A 24,360-nucleotide genomic window follows, 5' to 3' on the forward strand; every position below is an offset into this window, starting at 1 on the left:
ATATATATACTGTGTTTCCCCGAAAATAAGACAGGGTCTTACTTTCTTCTGCCCCACGCAATATGCCCTTCGGCTTATTACAGGGGGATGGCTTATTGTTTTGGGGTTGCTGGGCAGCTGCTCCCTTGCGAACCAGCTCCAGAAGAGCTGGGCACAGCCTCAGGGGTGAAGCAGCCATGAGGTGACCACACTCACGAGCAACAGCCTGGCAAACACCCTCTCCAGCCAGGCAGAGCGCCATTCACTGACCTAGGGGGCATCCCTAAGGTGCCAAGGCACATGGCGCACTGCCCGCTCCCAAGCTCCCGTGGCTTGACACATTTGGGATACCCCCTAGGTCAGTACATGGAGCTCTACTAGGCTGGAGAAGGGGGTTGCACGATTGCCTGTTCCGCCCCCGCCGTGCTCCTCTCCGGCTTCCAAACTCCAAAACTCGACTGCCGAGTTTTCCAGCAGCGGCTGCTCTAGGAGTGTGCTCTATGGTTATGGTCCGGCTGCCGGACAGAGAGTCTTCCAGACAGAGAGTCTTCCAGCAGCCAGCCCACAACCATAGAGCGCACTCCTAGAGCGGCTGCTGCTGGAAGACTCTGCAGCCAGGTTTTGGAGTTTGGAAGCCGGAGAGGAGCGCGGCGGGAGCGGAACAGGTGCTCGTGCAACCCCCCACTCTAGCCGGGCAGAGCTCCATGCACTGACCTAGGGGGTATCCCGAATGTACCAAGCCGCGGGAGCTGGGGAGCAGGCAGAGCGCCACGTGTCTTGGCACCTTAGGAATACCCCCTAGGTCAGTGAATGGTGCTCTGCCCGGCTGGAGAGGGGGTTTGCCGGGCGGCTGCTTGTGAACGTGGTCACCTCATAGCCCCTTCGCCCCTGAGGCTGTGCCCGGCTCTTTGGGAGCCAGTTCGCAAGGGAGCAATCACCTGGCAACTCCCCCCTCCAGCCAGGCAGAATGCCACTCCCCAACCTAGCTTCTGGACAACCCCACTCCTTCCAGCCAGGCAGAGCAAAGCTCACTGACCTAGCGTTATCCCGAAGGCACCAAGCAATGTGAGCACCTTCCCCCTCCCCCAACTTCCCCAGCTTGGCGCCTTCGGGATACCGCTAGCTGCTGGTCTTGTTGTATTCGGGTCTTTTCCCATGTAAGATTGAGATTGTCTTGGCAACGTTTCGGCGAGGTCCCACTCGCCATCTTCAGGCTGGTGTTTTCAGCTTCGTGCTTGTGCGAGTAAGGCCTGGTCGGAGCTGTCGTCTTTCTATAAATCTTGGTGGGGGTGTGTGGAGTGCTGGCTTTGTTGTTGTAAGTGGGTAAGTGGAAAAGGGAGGAAGTTTCCAGCACCTTAAAGCAACAGGACATGAAATTGATTTTGAAGGAACCAAATTAATCTCCAAAACAGAACACTTCAACAAGAGAATAATTATGGAAGCCATCGAAATAGAGAAACACCCCCACAACATGAATAAATGTGACAATACCTCCCGCCTACCAGACATCTGGAAACCAGCCCTAGTCAACAAACGAACCTCACCCACCACCCAGGTCGTTACAACACAAAAGAACAACGGACACACAGCCAGCACCTCAGCTACAGAGGATGATACGAAACAGCCAACCAATCTACAAACATCAACTCCACCTACCAATCAGGATGCAACTACACAGCCAATCAACCCACTTACAACAAAGCGTGGTCGGAGCTGCCATCTTTCTATAAATCTTGGTGGGGGTATGGGAGTGCTGGCTTTGTTGCTGTAAGCGGGTTGGTTGGCTGTGTTGTTACATCTTGATTAGTTGATGCAGTTGATGTTTGCAGATTAGTCGACTGTTTCGTAACATCCTGTGTGGCTGAGGTACTAGCTGTGTGCCCATTAGTCTTTTGTGTTGTAACGACCTGGGTAATGGGCTGTGTGATGACATCCTGAGCTCTAGTGTAGTGATATCCTCAGTCCTGTGCTGCAACATCCTGGGAGATTGGCTGCGTTGTAACATCCTGAGCCTTTGTATTGTAACGTCCTGAGTTCTGTGATGTAATGTCCTGAGCAGATGGCTGTGATGTAACATCCCAGGCTTTGGTTTGGCTCCGAGTTTGCCGTCTAGCCATGTGTTCATGGCGTGTGTCAGTTTGCTTTGTGTGGGGGTCGGAGGGGTGGGGTGCAGCAGTTGGTGATGCTGCCATGGTTTGGCTTTTGGATGGTGGTTGCATTTCGTCTATGGGATGGGTTTGGGTTTGAGTCTGGTGAGGGTGATTAGTGGTGGCGTCCTGTGTTGTTCTGGGTCCGGTGTTGGTTTTCGTGGCTAGGACTCGTTTGTTGACTAGGGCTAGTTTCCAGATGTCTGGTAGGTGGGAGGTATCGTCACGTTTATTCATGTTGTGGGGGTGTTTCTCTATTTCGATGGCTTCCATAATTATTCTCTTGTTGAAGTGTTCAGTTTGGGAGATTAATTTGGTTCCTTCAAAATCAATTTCATGTGCTCTTGGTTTAAGATGCTGGAAAAGGGAGGAAATGTTTTCTTCTTTTCTGACTGCGTTCTTGTGTTCTGCGATGCGTGCATTTATTCTCCTGTTAGTTTGTCCAAACTCGGTACACAGATTACTTAACCTCTGGAGAAAAATATTGTGTTGGTAAGATAACCTTAACACCCTTGGGGTCTGTTCTGTTAAGAGCCTGTTGTGCCTTAAAATGGCTACTACTGTACAGCGTTGTGGAGTTGCCATGGTAACAGCTTCACAGTACTCCATTAGGGGGGGTCCCTCCGGTAAGGGGGAAAATCCAACAGTAGAAATTGCGGCGACATTCATGGGAGGAAGGTTGGGATAAATAAATATCTCAGCAGCGGGTTATCAGCTAGTTTAATATATTCAAAGACCACATGCTGGTGGGCAAGTCCTTTATATTTCATTTATGACAGTGTTTTTTCCCCTGTATTAGCCAACTCAGATTCTCGGTACAGGCAATCCTTACTACCACAATTGAGCCCCAAATTTCTATTGCTGAGTGAGACAGTTTCTAAGTGAGTGTTGCCCCTTTTTGCAACTTTCCTTGTCACAGGAGTTAAGCGAATCACTGCAATTGTTAAGTTAGGAACGTGGTTGTTAAGCAAATCTGGCTTCCCCATTGACTTTTTCAAAAAGTTGCAGAAAAGGGGATCACATGACCCCAGGACACTGCAACCGTCATAAATATGCGCCGGTTGCCAAGCATCCACATTTTGATCAAGTGACCAACGGTATGGATGTACGTGTGAAAAATGATCATAAGTCACTTTTTTTCAGTGCCGTTGTTTGTAACTTCACTAAAAGTAACAGTCACTTTTATTTTTTGCGACAGACACTCAATGAATGGTTGTAAGTTGAGGACTACCTGTGTGGCTGGACTATACCCAACAAGTAGACCTTCTCAAAAACATTGGAGAAATATCAATATAATAAGAGGTTTTCAGCACTACACTCATAAGTAGTAAAGAAACACATCACCTCAGTTACCTAGGACTGAGTCTATTGAGGAGTTATGGGATGTGGTTCTACCACAAATGCGCGCACAACAAAAGCGTGCCTGACTAAACCGTGGTGTCTAAAGCGCGGTGACAAAACTGCGCGACGAATGAGTGACTAATTAGCCCTAAAGCGCGCCGACAAAAGCGCGCCGACAGAAGCGCGCTGTAACGTAACCCTAAACCTAACCCTAAACCTAACCCTAAACCTAACCCTAAACCTAACCCTAAACCTAACCCTAAACCTAACTGTAAATCTTACCTTAAATTAAATCGCGCTTCTGTCGGCGCGCTGTTGTCGGTGCGCTGTTGTCGGCGCGCTGTTGTCGGCGCGCTTTTGACATCGCGGTTTTAGCGCCGCGGTGTTGTCGGCGCGCTTATGACGTTCGCGCTTTTGTCGGGTCACGATGGGATGTAGACTGCAGGTTGGAAAAGCAACCAGAAACCTGTCTATGTGAGGGGTGGAAGTCCCTCTTGCTGGAGGCAATTTAAAAGGGCATATTTGAAAAAGCAGAAAGGAGCTGAGAATGCCCTGTGGCATTTTTTTTTGCAGATTTTTCAATTCAATGACTTATTGAAAAATTACTGTTCAATAAGACTGATTAAAAACTTTTCCAAAGCAAGCATGTTTATTTTGACTGCTGTTTATAAACTTAGCAAGAGCTATAAATCTTGCAATTTGGAATGAAGGAATGGATTTGCTTGCTTTACATCTATGTAAGCTAGGCACTCTTGACTTGTGGGAGAAAATAAGGAATCTGTCTACCCCAAAGCACATCAACAACTATCAAACTTTAATATTGGAGAGGTTGATATAGTAGAATTTTGAGCATTAAAGAAATCTCTCTCTCTCTCTCTCTCTCTCTCTCTCTCTCTCTCTCTCTCTCTCTCTCTCCCTCCCTCCCTCCCTCCCTCCCTCCCTCCCTCCCTCCCTCCCTCCCTCCCTCCACCAGCCCGCCCATCCATCCATCCATCCATCCATCCATCCGTCTTAGCAACTTTAATGCATGGGCTTCAACTCCCAGAATTCTCATGGCTCGCTAGGGAATTCAAGTAGTTGGAAGTCCACATCTGTTAAAGTTGCTAAGATTGAGAACCCTGGCGATGTGAGTGTGTCCACAAATTCACCACAATGTGAGCTCAACTTGAAGGTAATTCTTACCTTTCTTTAAGGACAGGAGGTCAATTCTCAAAATGAGTGGTATAAATAAAAGTCAAAGGTAATTCAGTGAAACATTTGCCCACCACCTACTGAAACCAGGTGAGATTATCATTGCTTCTGTTGTTCAGAGTTTCATTGCTGTGTTGTATTTCTACATAATTATTAACACATCTGCAATCAGGTTATTGAAAGAAATTTAGATATCTGTAATTTTGCCAGCCTTGCTCCCAAATCTCGTATCTCTTTGCTCACCTTTGGCTCCAGTTCAAAGCATGCTTGTGCATGCAGACAGGAGGATGTTTGTTTGAAAGTAACTATATTTGATTTTGGTGTCTTATACACTCCACAGAATATATTGCTGTGACATATGGAAATTCAAAAGCACCAACTTCCCCTTCATACCTCAAATGAAGTAGGATTGGAGCAATGTTTGAGACGACTGCTGAGGAACATTCTTTGTCATAGAAGAGATTTAGCGAAAGTGTTTGTCATTAGTTCAGGAATTATTGGCTGCTACCAGGATGTTATTTAAGGGGTGTGTGCAAGAGTGTGTGTGTACATAGTCATACCTAAAATGATGTCTATCTCAAATTGGCACTGTGCAGTGTATGTGAAAGCATTCAGGTACGGGCAGGTGAACTTTCCCAATTTCTGCTGGATGGATTAAATTGTAAGAAATGACATCCTGTTGTTGTTAGTTAAGAGGGATTGCTTGGTTAAAGAAATCTCAACTGACTAATTGCAGGGAGTGTGTATTTAGAATAGAACAGAATGACAGAGTTGGAAGGGACCTTGGAGGTCTTCTAGTCCAACATCCCTGCTCAGACAGGAAACCCTGCACCACTTCAGACAAATGGTTCTCCAATCTCTTCTTAAAAACCTCCAGTGTTGGAGCACCCACAACTTCTGAAGGCAACCTGTTCCACTGATTAATTGTTCTCATCATCAGGAAATTTCTTCTTACTCTTTGGTTGCTTTTCCATGCATTGCTTCTTGTGCTATCTTCATTCAAATGTGCATATTAATAGAATAATAGCTCATAGAAATAGGATCTTCACAGATCCCCTCTGTAAGGCAGTGATGGTTAACCTTTTCAGCACACACCAGAATGCTGGAACCCAGAAGAGAGAAGCTGGCTGGTGCGTATGCACATGGTGGCCAGCTGCACTTCTGGATTCCATTGCACGCATGTGCGCTGGACAGCTGGTCCACATGTGCGTGATGGAACCTGGAAGAGCAGCTGGCAATGGCATGCATGCTAACAGAGAGGGCTGTGCGTGCCACAGGGTCGCCATTGCGGCTGTAGAAGGACACAGATGCAGGGAAAATCTTGAGTCCCTGAGTAACCCTTGTGATGAAATACTATTTTCTGGTTTATGAACAATACTCTAGGATTTAATGTGTCTGATTCAGGAGCTTAGTAATAGTGAATGAGCAACGAGACTCCTTTTTGGTTACCCTATGTTGGGACCTGTTGTTGCAACTCCCAAACTACTCATCCTACATGTTGACTGGGAAATTGGGAGAGTAACAGTCACAACCAGTTTGGAGAGTCTAGGAAGGACACATATTGCAGAAAAGTTATGTGTATTACTATTCGTTTTAATCTTGCAGGGTACATCCAAAATCATTTTAGATTTTGCTATAGATTACATCAAAGTATTTGTTGTACAATAAAGAATTGGTCTGGAGCTACCATAGCTACTTGGTATTGAAGTTGATTTATACACCTGCTATATTGCTAATAAAAGGGAAAAAATATAATCTGAACTAATTTAACAAGAATTAAAATACCCAACAATAATTTTGAAGAACAAAGAAAAAGGATTATGTGTTTCTAATGTTTCCCTTTTGTATTTGTTCATTTGTCGTATTGTATGTATGAGGACCATTCTTATTTAAATTTGATTAAACTTCTATTAGATATATGTTAGTTTTGCCATTGCTACATATTCGCTAAGTTTAAGTTCCCAATAAGATATTATTGGAATTGTATCTTTCTTCCAATGTTAGGGAACATTTATTCTTCTGTTGTCAACATATATCTCATTAAATTATGATGCTTCTGATAATTTTTTTTCCTGAGATTATTATGCCTAGTAAAAATGTTTCTAGTTTAATTTCAAGTTTAAATTGATTGTTTACATGTCCACCATATGTGATAAAATGTTCTTTCCGATTCATGACATCTCCAATGTTTATTATTATGTGATTTGTCTGTGGTAAATATTACTTGATGGCATTGTGTACCCCCTGTAGAACATTTTGTATTGAATTTCTTTTAAGTTATAACTTGGCATACATTTTAGAGATTTAGTCCATAATTCTTCCTATGGTTGTTCCTTTAATTACTTGGAAGACATCAGATTTTACTGACAAAATGGTTGTCTCTAGCATGACAACCACTGGTTTCATTCCATAGATTGCTGATCAAACCTCAAAGGAGATATTGTTGAACTGAAAAAAAAGTGTGGGCAATTATAATAATGAGTAGGTTGGAACTGAGAAGAAAAGACTGTAGTGATTGTGGAACGAAAATAAGTCAGAGGAAATATGATAGAGGGGTATAAAAATTGAACAAGATGTAGAAAACCTGGATGGTGAAAAGTTTTTCATGTCAATATTCGATATTACAACATGGTTCATCCCTTGAAACTACAAGGGAGATTCAGAACTGGTCAAAAGAAGGAAGTCTAGTTACCATATTTTTCAGACTATAAGATGTACCGGAGTATAAGAGGCACCAAGATCTTAAAGAGGTATGTTTTAAAAAAAGTTTTTGCTCTCCCCTGCCCCCAGGAGCACTCTGGAAGCCTCCCAAAATCTCTGTAATCTCCCATTTTTTGTGAAATGCAAGGAGGGTTTGGGAGGCAAAAAACGGGTCCATTTTTTGCAAAAAATGGGCCGTGCAGAGGGTTTGGGAGGCCTGTAGAGTGCTCCTGAGGGCTGGGGAGGGCAAAAACGAGCAAAGAACAGCCTGTTTTTTTGCAAAAATGGGGCGTGCAGAGAGTTTGGAAGACCTGCAGGGTGCTCCTGGGGGCTTGGGAGGGCAAAAACACCCCCGTTTTTGTGAAAAACAGGCCTGTTTTCACTCGCTTTTGCCCTCTCCAGTCCCCAGGAGCACTTTGCAGAGCTTCCAAACCCTCTGCATGTCCATTTTTGCAAAAACAGGATGCGCAGGGCAGGGTTTTGGGAGGCCAAAAATGGTGTATCCAGTGTATAAGACGCATCCAGATTTTCACCCTCTTTTTAGTGGGGAAAAGCTGCGTCTTATACTCCGAAAAATACGGCAAGTGTTCCTCAAGCTAGTTATCTTCCTAAAACAATGTTTCTCGATTTTGGCTACTTGAAAGGTGTAGATTTCAACTCCCAGAATTCTGCAGCAAGCATGGGAGTTGGGAGCTGAAGTTCACATAGTCTATCTTCAAATAGCCATGGCTGAGAAGCATTATCAATTCCCAGAATTGCTTACCTACTCTATTACTGAGTCAAAATTCAAGCATCTGGAAGTTAGTAGGATTGGGAACTACTGGTCTAGTTATACAGGTAGTCCTTGACTTACGACCACAATTGAGTCCAAAATTGATGTTGCTAAGTGAGAAATTTGTTGTGGGTTTTGCCCCATTTTTACGACTTTTCTTGCCACGTTTGTTAACTGAATCCCTGCAGTTGTTAAATTAGCAACACAGTTGTTAAGTGAATCTGGTTTCCCCCTTTGACTTTGCTCGTCAAAAGTTTGGAAAAGGCGATCCCATGACCCCAGAACACTACAACTGCCATAAATGTGAGTCACTTATCAAGCATCCGAATAGAAATCACGTGTCCATGGGGATGCTGCCACGATCATAAGCGTGAAAAACGGTCACAAGCCACTTTTTTCAGTGCCGTTGTAACCTTGAACAGTCACTAAACAAACTGTTGTAACTCGAGGGCTGCCTGTACTGAGGAATTTGTTGCCTTTAAGTGACATTATTTTAGGTAGCTTTAAAAGCAGACTAGACACAATTTTGTCCAGAATGTGAGTGAAGTAGTGATCTGGCAAATCCTAAGGAGATGTTAATGCATTTGGTTGAGACCCTTGAGTTGTGAGTTCAGTCCATTTGTTTAATTTTTCAAAGAATATTTAACCTTTCCAATGAATTAGCATGCCAATTTCAATATCACCTTTTCTGAGAATGCTTCATTTCTGAGACCATTTCTTCTGTTCTCTTTTACTGCTCTGGAAGCTTTAGAAATACATGGTGCAATGTTATGATAGTATTTTGTGGTAGATTTTTTTTCGCATGTTCATTTCAAAATTCCCCACTTGAATCAAAGCAAGTCATTAATTAACTGTGTTAATCCAATTTTAATGAGAATTTAATGAGAATTGCGTGGATGTGGACTGTAAAGTTGGTGTAACTATTTCCATATTCTTGCAGTTCCAGAATTTAATGTCATTGGAGCCAAGTAAATAATCTGGGAATTTTAGAAAATCACTGCCTTTTTTTTTCTGATGAGCTCAGAGAACTGATATTTGCTCGGGAACAACTGGGTTAAATCTGTGTCTTCTTTTATTTTATGTGTTTTTTCTTTCCCAGATAAAACAAGATAAACCAGAAATTATCCCAAATTTAAGACATCTAGTCATGGAGAAATTCAGAAACCTGGAAAGCAAGAACTGTAGTGCTGATTTACAAAGAAATGAGAAAGTTGTCCTATTTAAGGAGCAGATAAAGCAAATGAAGGCTCAGTGTAAGTGTGGCTTTATTATTAAGCTCATCATGTTGTATACGGTCTCGGTGCCTCTGTTACCTTTGTCTCTTACTACGAACCTGTGATATTTATTCATGCATTAAGAAAATTTATATAGCCATCCAACTCACAATGGCTCCAGGCAGTTTACAAGAAATAAGATCCCAAATGCAAAAACTTAGCAACTTCCTAGCAACAACAATCAGACAAGCCACTTGATGGGTTTTGGGTCACCCTTTGGTCCTTAGGCCCACTGGCAGAACCAGGTCTTAAGGGTCTCTTGAAAGTATCAAGGTGAGGACCAATCTGATTTCCACAGGTTCCATCATGGAAAAGGTACTTCTTCTTCTTTTGCACTAGATTAGGGGTCACCAACCTTTTGGCCCTCAGGGACCACTAAATTCATCATTTTAAATCCTGTGGACCACTAATATGATCTGCCTAATGACTGGGTGGGTGGGTGTGGCAAGGTGGTCATGTGACTGGGTGGGCGTGGCCAATTTGATGTCACTCACGTTGAGGGGCGCCTTGGCAGCCACTACTCGCCACTCCCTGCCTCTCTGCCCGGGCTCCTTAGGGCCTTAACAGGAAGCAGTTGCTGGAGCTAAGCAGCCACCACGAGAAAGAGTTGGCAAAACAGCTCCGTTCAAATTGGATTTGACCGAGAAGGTGGCTCAGCAGAGGCATCTCACTGAGGACTACGAGCATAGGCTTTTCTAGCAGAGGGAAGACCTATGGGAGTGCGAGGCCAGGTACCAGTGCCTGGAGGCTCAGTGGACTGAGATGGTCAGCCAGTTCCAGACCATGATGCAGTCCCACTGGAACAAGACCCTCCAGCTTTTTGCCACCAGCGGCACTTCCCTCCAGCCATCACCCAAAGCCCCACACCAGGAGGCTGAAGCAGACCCCAAATCAGAATATCTGCCCCTCTCCGACCCACACAAAAAGACCCCAAAGGGGGAGACTCTCTGCAGCAACACAAGCATTCATTGCATGTATCTGGCCCAGGGGCCATAGTTTGAGGACTCCTGATTTAGTGCAATATAGAAAATGCAAATAATTGTTCTGTGGACCACCAAAATTTTCTTGCGGACCACTAGGGGTCCATGGACCACCAGTTGGTGACTGCTGCACTAGACGAACCCCCATAAGAGAGGGGACCCTGCCTCCCTGCTCTGGTGGGTTGGGTAGATGTAAATGAGGAAAAGACGGTCCTTAAAATAACCTGGTCCCAAGTCATGTAAGGTTTAAAAAATGAAACCAGCACCTCAAATTGGAGCCGGAAGCAAATCTGCAGGAGAAGTAACAAATGTGCAAATCCAGACTTGCACAAAACCATGCAGGGCATCACATTTTGAACTAATTAAAGTTTCTGGGTACTTTTCAAGGGCAATCCATGTACCTTGCGGTAGTCAGAGGTAGAGAAACCACTGCTCTTCATCTATTCTAAAACAAGTAGCACATACATTTTTGCTCAGCCCTCCCATCCCAAATTACCTCTTGGCTTTGGAAGAGGAAGAAAGGCAAACGGTAGTCTTAGCTAGAATGTTGTGAAGAAAAAGTGCATAGAGTTTTTTTCTGGTCTTTTTGCTCCCATCCATTTTAACAACTGGCCTTTTGGAAATTCTCCATCAAATGTGTGAGGGATGATTTCTCTGGATTCTTTCTTCGGAAGGAAAATAAATCTAATAATTTCTCAAGGACAGGATTCCTCCATATTAGTGACCAACTCAAAAAGAACCTCCCAGAAGGAGTTTTCTCCTGATGCTTTGAATGGGATTGAATTAACCCATCTTTGGGATTGAATTAAAGCATTAAATTAAATTTAAAGCTCTAGGGACCTGCAAAAATTCTTGTATAGCATCCAAAAGGTCTTAAGGCCCAAAGACACAAACAACTTTCTCGTTAGTAAATGAGTGTGAGCAGGCAACACTTCATGAGATTTTCACCAACATTCTCTTCTCTTTTGAAAGAATTTTGAGAGCAAATTCTCTATTGTCAAACTGAACGGAAGCCAGAACGATTCCTGTTATACTCTGTTTCCAATTAATGTGTACATTTAAACAGATTCAACATTTTCCTTTTAATTTACTAGCAAATTGTTTTACAACACAAAAGAGGACAATGGGAGGATGAAGCCATGATTTTCATTCCTTTTATTAGGCTCCAAGGAAGGTGTCCTAGTAGTAAAAATGATTTTTATTTAGTCTCATGGTGCTGGTTTTATTTGTACAATTATGTAAGGAAACTCTTGCTTCATAACTTTTTTTAATATTTGAAGGTAAGCTTTTAAAAAATATATATATACGTATGTTACATTCTCGTTTTGATATGATCTTTCTAAACTGATTAGGTAAGCTGTTTTTGTTTTGTCACTCTTAACAAAATTGCTCCAATTTCACAATCCAGGCTGTGTTGCAACTCTGAAGAGACCTTTGCTATAATCATGGAAGTGTATTGTTAGAAAATGCTTACTGTGTCTGTTCCCAGGTCTACAGCTTGTATACATAAGCCCTGCAACACCACAGCATATTAAAATCCCTATGGCTCAATTCAGTCATTTTGGGGCTGCTGTGGGAAAACTGGGATCCTTGGACAGCTTGTTTTCCAAATTTCTTCCAGGCATCCACAGCCACAGTGCTATCAGGAATGACACAGGTTGCATTTCCAGTTTGCAGAATGCAAGGAAGAAACCAGAGGGCCTATCTATGGAACCAGTTCATATCCAATTGATTTTGGAAAAAAATAAGATGCATTTAGTTTTGGTGTTCCACAAGCACTTTTAAAACTGGTGTGGGAGTTCAATTCTTTCAGACTCTTAAGGCTAATTCTTGGCTTATCGTGACCTACCAAAGCTTGGGGTGATGAGGCAATGGTTTGCATGAAGGAAGTGTCTGGAAACTGCTTCTCTAGAACATGTTTTCATAAAGTAGACAGATACTTGTGGATAGGTAACCTTGGGTAGGCTAATATGGAAAACCTTTCGAAGATTTTTGGAGTAAGGCATCTAAGTTCTTCAGGCACTGGGATACTGTGGATTTCAAAGGAAAATCAAAGGACAAGTTTCTCTTGAGTCAACTCCTTTTGATACATTGATAAACTCATGGGATTATCTTGCTAAGAATACAGAAGTTTTACTATTGCAGATTTTCAAATGTTGAGATTCTCAGTATAAAAGCCCTTTTATCTCAGGGGCTGCCACAAGCTATTCTCCAAAGCACCTGAGGGTAGAACAAGAAGCAAGGGGTGGGAACTAATCAAGAAGAGAAGCAACTAAGGAAAAAATCTCTGATAATTAATCAGTGGAACAACTTGCCTCTAGGAGTTGTAAATGCTCCAACACTGAAACTTTTTAAAAAGAGATTAGGTAACCATTAGGTATCGGAAGTGGTGTAGGGTTTCTTGCCTGTACAGGGGGTTGGACTAGAAGACCTCCAGGGTCCCTTCCAACTCTGTTATTCTGCTCTGCTCTACTTTCTATTTGCTGGTTGCCCCCTTCTCAACATTAATGCCTGATCCTGCTTAGCATTCTGAGATCAGCCAAGACATGGCTGCCTCCAGCTTGGTATAATAATTGTATTAAAATACTTTGTTGGGAGAGGAAATGAGCAATTATGAATTACAGACTAGATTTCTGTTCTCGGCAAAGAAAAGAAAGAGCTCTTAACAATATACTTCCTTGGCAAGAGAAGCCCGTGCAAAGTCTGCAGGTAAGAATGCTGATATAATGTGCTAACACAGAAGTCCCCAACCCCTGGCCCACGGCCATTATTGGGCCGCGGCCCATTTAAAACTGGGCTGCTTAAGGGGCAGGTGAGCGCACAGCTTCCCTTGCATGAGCAGCGGGGGATGTGTGCTTGCGCGCGAAGCTCAATTTACACAAGTATGCACACTTGCCCATGAAGCTTCATTGTGCCAATGGAACTGCGCATGTACCTGCCACTCACACAGAATCACCCCCTGTCCTTCCCCATCAGTCTGCCAATCTGGAAAGGTTGGGACCGTTGTCCTAATGTATCTTCAGCAAAGGAGAACTCACCTGCTCTCAAAGCTTTGTTCCCCTGTTATATAGAATATATTATTAGGACATTGCAACATACCTAATGCCCAAGAGTGAGCCACTGTAGGTTAGAGAAGAATGGTTGAGGGACATAATCTTTGCTTTGTAATGAAGAGATGGGCAGAGCACTTGAAATGTCAATGTCCTTTTTATAAAAGGTTGTTGTTAGTTGCAAAGTCATGTCTGACCCATCGCGACCCCATGGACAATGTTCCTCCACGCCTTCCTGTCCTCTACCATCCTCTGGAGTCCATTTACGCTCACGCTTTCTGCTTCAGTGACTCTATCCAGCCACCTCATTCTCTGTTGTCCTCCTTCTTCTTTTGCCCTCAATCGTTCCCAACATTAGGCTCTTCTCCAATGAGTCCTTCCTTCTCATTAGGTGGACAAAAAAATTTGAGTTTCCTCTTCAGGATCTGGCCTTCTAAAGAGCAGTCAGGGTTGATCTCCTCTAGGACTGATCAGTTTGATCGCCTTGCAGTCCAAGGGACTTGCAGGAGTCTTCTCCAGCACCATAGTTCAAAGGCCTCCATTCTTTGGTGCTCAGCCTTTCTTATGGTCCAACTTTCACAGCCGTACATTGCAACTGGGAAAACCATAGCCTTGACTATACGCACTTTTGTTGCCAGGGTGATGTCTCTGCTTTTTAGGATGCTGTCTAGATTTGCCATAGCTTTCCTCCCCAGGAGCAAGCAATGGGATAGAGAATTCTGGGAAATGTAGTTCTTTTATGGGGAGGGCCACAGAACTCCTAGCACTATTTTTAAGTTAAGTTCTCAATTAATTTGAGGTTTCTACCCAACCTTGGTCCTTAACTAATGTGCAAGACTCCATCAATCTTTTATTGATGAATAACCTGAACTTCAGTGAAATACACAAATAACTCTGGTGAGTATTTTAGGAGTTGTATGGGCTGCTCAAATTCCACCTGGTTAGTTTGATTTTTTTAATGTCTCCTTTTACACATGAAGCCCATTAATCCTGGTGCAATATTGGGAACGTAAAATAGTTTAGGAATGATTTCATTCTTGTTTACTGCAACCTTCTGCAACAGTTCAGATGTAATGAACTTAATCTATAGTAAAATGGGAATTCTAGACCTAAACCAAGTTTATCTTTTGAAAAAGAAGCTGGCATTGGCTAGGAAATAGATCATTTACTGATACTATATTGGCTTGGCAGTCTTCATTTTCTCACAACCACAAGGGTTATGCTGCTACGGTATGCAAAACAATAACCATACAATTGTAATGGAATGTTTTTGCCTTAGCTTCAGGGGGAATACATACCAACATGCATATAGGTAATTAACACTCACACATACATACACATCTAACTCTTAAAACTGTCAAATATTTGCTCAAAAGATCCAACTTAGGGCAACAGCTGTTGTTAAATGCTCATGGAGAAAGAGGTAGGGTGGGAAAATCGGAAGGTGAGAGTCATCTTGAAGTGGAGCTTGGTGACTTCATGGACAAATAGTTGAAGAGCTCTTGAAAGCCATGCAAAAATGGTTAGCCACCACCTATTTGAAGGAATTTTAAAAAACTTCCTGTTCTAGTATAGAGCCTCAAGATTTCTTAGTGATCTCCTGTCCAAGGCATGACTTTGCTTAACTCCCTCCATCACCCAGAACAGGTCAATTTGCTGCTGTCAGCTGCTGAGATGGGTATTAGAAAAAGAGTATTTAAATTCATGATTGAGTCACCGGAATAGGCCAGCAAGACTGACAATCATGATGATAACGAATAAAGTTGTAATTCGTTTTAAGAAGTTCTTAATCTATACATCAAAGAGTGCTTAATCTTTTAACTATTAACTGATTGATTAAATCTGCATCAATCTGCAAATAACTAAAACAATAGATTTGAAGGGAGAAGCCCACACAATGTTTTTAGAAAGCACCTGTACTTGATAGCCAGCCAAAGTCATCTAAAATGCACATATCTTTGACTTTGGGATTTGACGATTACACCTGATTTCATTAGAGAAATCCTGTTTATTGTTAAATATATGATTATGAATTGTTTATGGTTAATCGGTTATTATAGGTTAGATTAAACTTAAAATAAAAATACTGTATATAATTGTTTTTAATATTAATAATATACAATTATTAGCACTTTAAAAGTTATCGAATTGCTATTATTTCTTTAAATTCAGAGGTTGTTGCATTTTACTATTATTTCTGGAGTGGAAAAAGTCAAAGGTCATGTTTTTTAATAATTTGTTTTATGTACTTTTTTGTCATTTTATATAGCATTTTTTTCCTTCTGTTTTTTCCTTTTATGATAAGTTGCAAATGGTCCTTGGGGCTCTCTGAGGTTTGATGTTTTCTTGTCTATGTTTCATTATGAAAAGTAGGTAATATCGTCAGTGCTAGTGAGGAGTCGGGTTTGCTCACAGTTTATATCCTAGTGGCTTGCCCCGTCTGTGTTGGTGGGGGTGTTCTTGATGGTTTCTTGGTACTGGTAGGTAGACCTCAACCTATGCCTCAATCTGCGACCACAATACTGAGCCCAAAATTTATGTTGCGAAGTGAGAAATTTGTTAAGAGAGTTTTGTCCCATTTTATGACTTTTCTTGCCACATTTGTTAAGTGAATTACTGCAGTTGTTAAGTGAGTAACACAGTTGTTAAGTGAACCTGACTTCCTCATTGAGTTCGCCTATCAGGAGGTTGTAAAAGGGGATGACATGACCCCGGGACACTGCAACCGTCATAAATGTGAGTCACTTGTCAAGCATCTGAATGTAAATCACCACAAATCAAATGACCATAGGGATGCTGCAGTGGTCATAAGTGTGGAAAATGGTCATACATCTCTTTTGTCACTGCCACTGCAACTTTGAAGATCATTAAGCGAACTGTTGTAAGTCGAGGACTACCTGCATAGCTGTTGACTGTTAGCTCTTTTGGCAATTCCTTGATTGGGGTATTGTTTACTTTTTGATTGCTGGTTCAAGGTTAATCTTAGTGTTAATTTCTACTTATCTGGGTGTTGATTGCTGGCAGGGGAGGTGTTTTGGTCTTTGTTTCCTTTTTGGCTTGTTGATTGTCTCTCTTGCACAGTATGTAGATATTCTTTATGTCTATGTGCCTGTTGATAGCTAACTTGTCAGCGTTCAGACTTACAGGAATTCTCTAGTGTTTTTTTGTCTAGGGTGGTCACAATTTCCTAAGTAAAAACAACCAAGGTCGGAGAGCACCAAAGACCAAATATTCTCCCCTCCCTTATATTTTATTGTTCTTTTAAAATGTTAATAAAGGTTGTTTTTTTTTTTGAAAAAAAAATTAAAATAAAACATTAAGGTTGGAATTTGGGACCAGTAGACCACTACTCACTTTTATAGCCAGCCAAAATTTATGGCTTCCTTGATTCTATTTCTATTTATCCTCTACCAAGGGGTTTGTGTCCCCCACACCATTCTCCAGCTGACAAGAGAGTTGGAACTTACCCCCATTTCTTTAAATGTTACTTTCTCATCATTAGAGAAGTTTGTTGGATTCTCTATGTATCTCCAAGATTCAATGCAGTCCCAAGGCTACCTGTACAGTTATTCTGGGATCAGTTATGTTAATAAATTAAACAAATAGTCCTCGACCTATGACTCCAATTGAGTCCAACAATTCTGTTGCTAAGTGAGATTGAAGTGAGTTTTGCCCCATTTTAGGACCTTTCTTGCAACAGTTAAGGGAATCTTTGCAGTTGCTAACATTAGTAACACGATTGTTAAGTGAATCTGGCTTTCCCATTGACTTTGATTGTCAGAAGGTGGCAAAAGGGGATCACATGACCCCAGGACATTGTGACCATCATCAATATGAACCAGTTGTCAAGTGTCTGAATCTCGATCATGGGGATGCCGTAAGGGTCGTAAGTGTGAAAACTGTCCTAAATCACTTTTTTCAGTGCTGTTGTAACTTCGGTCACTAAATGAATGTTGTTAAGTCAAGGACTACTTGCACTTGTATTTATGCTGATCTATGACTGTTGAAGATAGATTTGATTTGAGTGGAGATGTTGCTAATCATTTGCAGGAAGTGCAAATTCTTGTACCACGCTAGGTACCATCTTACCAGAAATGTCAAAAATGGGGCAAAACAGCCAGGCAATATTCAGAGCATCGGAGGTGATTCTCTGTCTTCCTCATCCTGCCCCACCTTAGAGCAAGGAAACATAAGTAGATGCAGCCAGTTGGCACTGGAGGCTAAAACATATGAAGAACAGTTGCAGGAATTAGGAATCTCTAGTATAATGAAAAGAATAGCAATAGCAATAGCAGTTAGACTTATATACCGCTTCATAGAGCTTTCAGCCCTCTCTAAGCGGTTTACAGAGTCAGGATATTGCCCCCACAGTCTGGGTCCTCATTTTACCCACCTCGGAAGGATGGAAGGTTGAGTCAACCTTTGAGCCGGTGAGATTTGAACCGCCGAACTGCAGTTAGCAGTCAGCTGAAGTGGCCTGCAGTACTGCACTCTAACCACTGCGCCACCTCGGCTCAGGACTAGGGGAGACATGATAGCAGCATTCCAATATCTCTGGGGTTGCCACAAAGAAGAGAGAGTCAAACTATTCTCCAAAGCACCTGAGGGCAGGACAAGAAACAGTGGATGGAAACTAATCAGAGAAGCAACTTAAGGAGAAATTTCCTTACAGTGAGAACAATTAATCTGTTCTGACCGAGGCTTCCCGAGAGCATGAAGCAAACTCCTTGTCCTGACAAAAAAAAACTTTTATTAATTTACTGTGAATTCTGCTCATTCACATCCAGTCTTTCAAGGGAGGATTTACAGTCACAGACCTTATCTGGCATGCAGAGCTGACAGGCTGATATCTGCAAAACTTGGCAAGGAGCTAATTGTCTCTTGCAAACTCTACTCCCCTTCGCTCCTCTTTTATTTCCTCTGGGAGGGGCCATTCATTGTCTACCTTTGGCCTTACTCCCAAGTCGACCCCTGTTCTTTAGCTGATCCCTTCGTCTGGCAACTCTGTGCATGCGCACACTGGGGACAGGCTCCAGCTGTTCATCTGTCTCATTGATGTCTGACTTTGAAGGCAGCTGATAACTGACATATGGCTCTGGCTCCGTCTCTGCCTCCGACACAAGAGCCCTCATCAGAGCCTTCCCCAGACTCCAGGACTGGCCCATGTTCCTCCCCAACCTCCTCACTCTCCGAATCTGCTGCCAGCTCCGCTAGCCGCTGGCGGGCCACAACATAATCAGTGGAACAACTTGCTTCCAGAAGATGTGGGTACTCCAACACTGGAAGTTTTTAAGAAGAGATTACACAACCATTTGTCTGAAATGGTATAGAGTTTCCTGCCTAAGCAGGGAGTTGGACTGGAAGACCTCCAAGGTTCCTTCCAACTCTGTCATTCTGTTGGTTTTTATAAATTCTGCTGTGTACTTCTCAGTTTTTTCTCACCTAAGAATTTACTCGGCACTTCAGGGAATGTTTTGCAATACAAAATTGCCTTGACCAGTCAAGTGACTAATTATTCAGATTTGCTTCATTGCTCTCACTCTTCCCTAGACATTCAACCCAGCAGTATTTTTTCTCTCCCCCCCCCCCTCTCCGCCCGAAGTTAGAACTTACTGCTTGTGGAGAGCAGGGGGGGTGCCAACCGTGTGCCCAGCAGCGTTGTGAATTAGTTATTATCTTTGCAGAAAAGGAAAACTTCTGGTTCCTTTCTGCTTAATGCTACAGTTGCCTGGGCTTAGCAATTAAGCAACTGCAGCTAATTTGGTGATATTCAGCAACATTTCCCCCCCTCTTCATCAGATCATTCTGTTCCCATATAATTCTTGATTGTATAAGTAATTTGTTTGTGCAATTGAGTCGTATTACAAAATCATTACATCTTGTGACCAGGCTTGCTTGCACTCATCAGAAATTTCGTCCATCTTTAGGATTACTAATGCGCATATGAGGAGACTGCTGTATGAGTTGCGATTTGTTTGCGCAGTCCATGCTCCTTTTAAGATTCATTTCTCTTGGATTTGACTGATGATAAGCCTTCAGTTGTTTTAAGAGTTACAGACTTCTATTCGTGACACGGGTTTACTTCTTAAGGATTAACAGGTTGTATGCTATTCTTAACACTGCTATGCATAGCCGAGATCCACTGCTTTGTATGTGATTGTTAATAATATTGCAGCCAATTATAAAATGCAATTTAGGTTGTAGAGCAGCCTTCCTTAAGTAATCTCCTTTCTACATGCCAATTAGACAACTAGTGCGAAGTAGGTTTGATGGGAGCTGGAGTCTCAATATGTCTACTAGATGCTTAATGTACAGACTAGGAGAAACCTGGCTAAAAAGCAGTCCCTGTGAGAGAGACCTTGGAGTCCTAGTGGGCAATTCACTTAAATATAAGCCAACACTGTGCAGCAGCAGCCAAAAAAAGACAATGCAATCATTGGTTGCATAAACAAGGGGGATAGAGTCAAGATCATGAGAAGTATTAGGTAAAGGTAAAGGTTCCCCTTGCACATATGTGCTAGTTATTCCTGACTCTAGGGGGCGGTGCTCATCTCCTTTTCAAAGCCAAAGAGCCAGTGTTGTCCGAAGACGTCTCCATGGTCATGTGGCCAGCATAACTAAATGCTGAAGGTGCACGGAATGCTGTTACTTCCCCAACAAAGGTGGTTCCTATTTTTCTACTTGCATCTTTACATGATTTTGAACTGCTAGGTTGGCAGAAGCTGGGTCAAGTAATGGGAGCTCACTCAGATACGCAGCGCTAGGGATTCGAACTGCTGAACTGCAGACCTTTCTGATCGACAAGCTCAGCATCTTAGCCACTGAGCCACCGCATCCCTTGGGAAGTATTAGTACCGCTTTACCACATCAGGAATACTGTATCCAGTTTTTTGTTTAGTTTACTTTATTGTCATTGCACCTCATACAATGAAATTAAATGCCAACTTCAGTGTACATCACGCATAACAAAACTATAAAAATAAAACAAAAACACACAACCTTCATATTCTATACAATATTTGGTCACCTCATTATAAGAAAGAGGTTGAGACTTTGGAAAGAGTGCAGAGAAGAATAACTAAAAAGATGAAGTGCCTGGAGACTAAAACATATGGGAAAAGGTTGCAGGAATTGGATATGTCTCTGTCTAGTTTAAGGAAAAGAAGGACTAGGGGTGACATGAAGCAGTCTTCCAGTATTTGAGACGCTGCCACAAAAAAGAAGGAGTCAAGCTATTCTCCAAAACACCTGAAGGCAGACAAGAAACAAAGAATGGAAAGTAGCCAAGGAGAGATCCAACCTAGAACTAAGGAGAAATTTCCTGACAATTAGAACAATTAACCAGTGGAACAAATTGTTTCCAGAAGTTGTGGGTGCTCCGTCACTGGAGGCTTTTTAGAAGAGACTGGATAGCCACTTGTCTGAAATGGTATAGGGTCTCCTGCTTGAGCAGAGGGCTGGACTAGAAGACCTCCAAGTTCCCTTCCAACTATTATTTTTTATACTTTGCTGTGTTGGGGGAAATAGATGTAAACTACTTTAATCAGGGCAGGGTTACACTTCTAACAATGTCAGAGAGGAAATACATAGAATAGTTAGTAGTTCTTTCTCTTGAAAGCTTAAGAGAGATAAAATCCAAAGAAGGACCTAAATATTGAGACTTTTTAAAATGCCAGCAAATACATGTTAAAAATAGTTTAGAGAAAAGTCTTGCCACAGAAGGGACAATTCCTGTTAGAAAGAAAGAGAGAATGAGGCCACCTTATAATTTATCAAAAAAATTCAAATTTTCAATGCTGATGTCCAAGCGAATAAATTGTGCAATAGTTTTCATATGTTAGTGTGATCCATCTAACATATCACCACAAAATTGAATTCCAAAACATTTTGGAACTACGAACCACCAAACTTGATTTTAACTTAGTCTATCGTGCTGTGCATTCTGTGTATTCCGTGTCCCTTCGGTGTTTAGTCATGCTCCCCTCGCACATGACCATGGAGATATCTTTGGCTCTTCAGCTTTTAAAGAGAGATGAGCACTGCCCCCTAGACTCAGGAACGACTAGCACATATGTGCGAGGGGAACCTTTACATTTACCTTTTTATTGTGCTCTGAGAGGGACACTGTGGCTCAGTGGCTAAGACGCTGAGCTTGTCGATCAGAAAGGTTGGCAGTTCGCCAGTTCGAATCCCTAGCGCCGTGTAACGGAGTGAGCTCCCACTACTTGTCCCAGCTTCTGCCAACCTAGCAGTTCTAAAGCACATAAAAAATGCAAGTAGAAAAATAGGGACCACCTTTGTTGGGAAGGTAACAGCATTCCGTGCACCTTTGGCATTTAATCATGTTGGCCACATGACCTTGGAGATGTCTTCGGACAGCGCTGGCTCTTCGGCTTTGAAACAGAGATGAGCATCGCCCCCTAGAGTCAGGAATGACTAACACATATGTGAGAAGGGAACATTTACCTTTACCTTATTGTGCTGTGTGAATTCAACCAGTGACTTTCTCTTTTGCCTTGTCTTTGGAGAAGGGTCTGTTGCTCATTTAACCACAGGCTTTCAAACCAATCAAACAAATAAACAAAAAAACCCCTCCCAATTAAATATTTTTTTTCCACTGGGTATAAAAACACGGAGGGTCAACCTTAGCTGGATCTCCTGGGAATGAGCACTGTCATTCACCTTAAATCTGCATGGTGATGAAAAGCCACGGGAGAGAAAAATGTTGACGGTCTTTGACTTTTACAAGTTGTGTCTGGACTCGTAAACAGAGGTTGTGTCGGAATCCTCTTCCCACAGTCAGAAGAGCAGTAAGTAATAGCAGCTTGATTACTTTATCTCACTCTAGGCTGCAAATAATAATTACAGCAACTTAAGTCTGATGAATAAAAGCCTTGCATTAAAATGCAAAGGAAGAAAGCATTTCTTTAACAGGCAGTCATAATCATGTGTAATTGTTTGGCAATCTAATGTGGCTCTGGTAATCTATCTACATAATTACCTTTCGGGGTTTTTTTTTCCTTCTCCTTTCTCTAATATCCACCCCTACACCCGTGGGATATTACTGAAGCAAACATATTTGAAATGTTTCCTTTGAACAAGCAGAAATCAAGGGACTCGGGTAGCTTGTTCCCATCGATGTTTCAAGATCCTCAAACCTACATTGATAATGCACCATTAATTTTTGGCAACGGCCAAGCACTGTGTGTTTCAAAACATGGATAGGCAAACATGAAGCAGTATTGGCTTGCATTTCTTGAGCAATCCATCCGAATTAGCTAGGTGCTTTTGGGACTGAATCCTATATCTTATTGGCAGAGAGCCCCTTTGAATTTGGAGCAGCTCAGACATGTTGTTCTGTTGGCCATTGTGAAAGTAGCAGATGGCTGGGAGAATGTTGTTTGCTTTTATACAGGTAGTGCTTTCGAAGTGCTAGGTGAGCAGGAGCTGAGGCAAGGACAGGAGCTCACCCCATCACATGGTGCACAGGTTTCAACACTGGGCTGCTAGCTTTCCAACCAACAAGTCCAGCATCTTAACCACTAAGCCTCCATGCTTCCCTACTAAGTACAACATAGGAGTAGAATTTCAGGGTTCCAAATAGCATCCTCAAACAAATAACACTCCAAGGCTAGAAGTTCCTCAAAGTTGCAATTTATTAAAAGAGCCATGTTGGCACCTCTGGGAAAACCTGAATCTGAAAGCTTCCAGGTTTTCCCACCCAGTTGAAAGTTCAAGCTTCTGCCCCAACATCCACAATTTATCACATGGTCCAATCTTCCACTGCCACGAAGACCGAGTCCACCCATCCAGTTCCAGCCAGGTGCAGAGCAAAGGATGACCTTGAGTTTCTAAGAAGAAAGTTATTATGGCTACATATCACCCAACTCCATATAATCCCCCCCTCCCATTTTCTCACAGTAGAAAGTGTGGCAGGCCTGAAGTTCAAAAAGAAAAGATGGCTTGCAGGCATGACATAGAAATCTCTTGTTTGGAGAACTTACAATATACAAAGAGACATATAAGAGACAAGAAAAGAAAGTGTGGGTGTTATAGGGGAGGGAATTGAAGCCCTGGAAAATATATTTATTTTAATGCAAATATTTACGCTTGCAAAAGAAGGCTATGGGAATTGAAGGCTACACTAAGATTTTCTAGGATATATATCATACAGGACGGAACTTATGGGGTAGATGAGTCTATATTGTTTTATGCAAACTTGATGCCATTCGGATATGTTGAATTTCGACTTTCAGAAATCTTAGCCCACAATGGCATTGAAGAACACCAGTTTGGGGAAGATCAGTTTTATAAACCCAATTTGTTGCCTAAATCTGAAAGTTTTTTTTAAAAAATCTGCAGAGCTACTAGTAAAATATGTTTTCTTCATTGTATTTTTCCTCAAAAGAATCTTTATTTCTCAATATATTTTATCCAAAAATATGTACTTTTCTAAAAGCCAAAGGCTACATTGCAAAATATGAAGGAATGTGAAATCCCAATGATATTTGCATTCCAATCTGAACAGGATGTCTGATTTGCTAATGTGCTTTTCGTAGGACTGGGAATGTGAAAAAATAATTTCCCACATAAAAAATCAAGGCCAAACTGTGGTGGCATTGCAGCATTTCCAGATCTCATCTTGAACCATCTTTATGGAAAAATCTGGGTTGATCACAAACATTGCAGTTTTCTTATGATCTGCCGACCAGCAAAGATGAATACTATCTCAGCCAGCCTTTAGTCTTCTTTTCATCAAGTGGCTAAAAACAAACAAAAGCTGAAAAGGAACTTCATATCCACACCCAGAACTGCTAGTGTGTCCATAAAAATAAACTTACTTATTTGTGTTAAATAAAAGCCCAACAATTGCCTTTGCATAAGATGCTAAGATTGATTAGATTTAATCAGATGTGTGTATATTGT

At 42.1% G+C, this 24,360-nt stretch overlaps 1 protein-coding gene across 1 annotated transcript in view; it reads left to right on the plus strand.

Moving 5' to 3' along the window:
- NSMCE2 (NSE2 (MMS21) homolog, SMC5-SMC6 complex SUMO ligase) overlaps nt 1–24,360 on the plus strand; it is a 256,066-nt gene that overhangs the window by 92,879 nt on the left and 138,827 nt on the right. Inside the window, exon 4 of the mRNA XM_032222821.1 lies at nt 9,230–9,383. Within this exon, the coding sequence (XP_032078712.1) occupies nt 9,230–9,383 (154 nt within the window). The remainder of the gene's footprint in view (nt 1–9,229; nt 9,384–24,360) is intronic.

This window comes from Thamnophis elegans, chromosome 8 (assembly GCF_009769535.1).
Source record: "Thamnophis elegans isolate rThaEle1 chromosome 8, rThaEle1.pri, whole genome shotgun sequence".
In the NCBI taxonomy this organism is placed as follows: domain Eukaryota; kingdom Metazoa; phylum Chordata; class Lepidosauria; order Squamata; family Colubridae; genus Thamnophis; species Thamnophis elegans.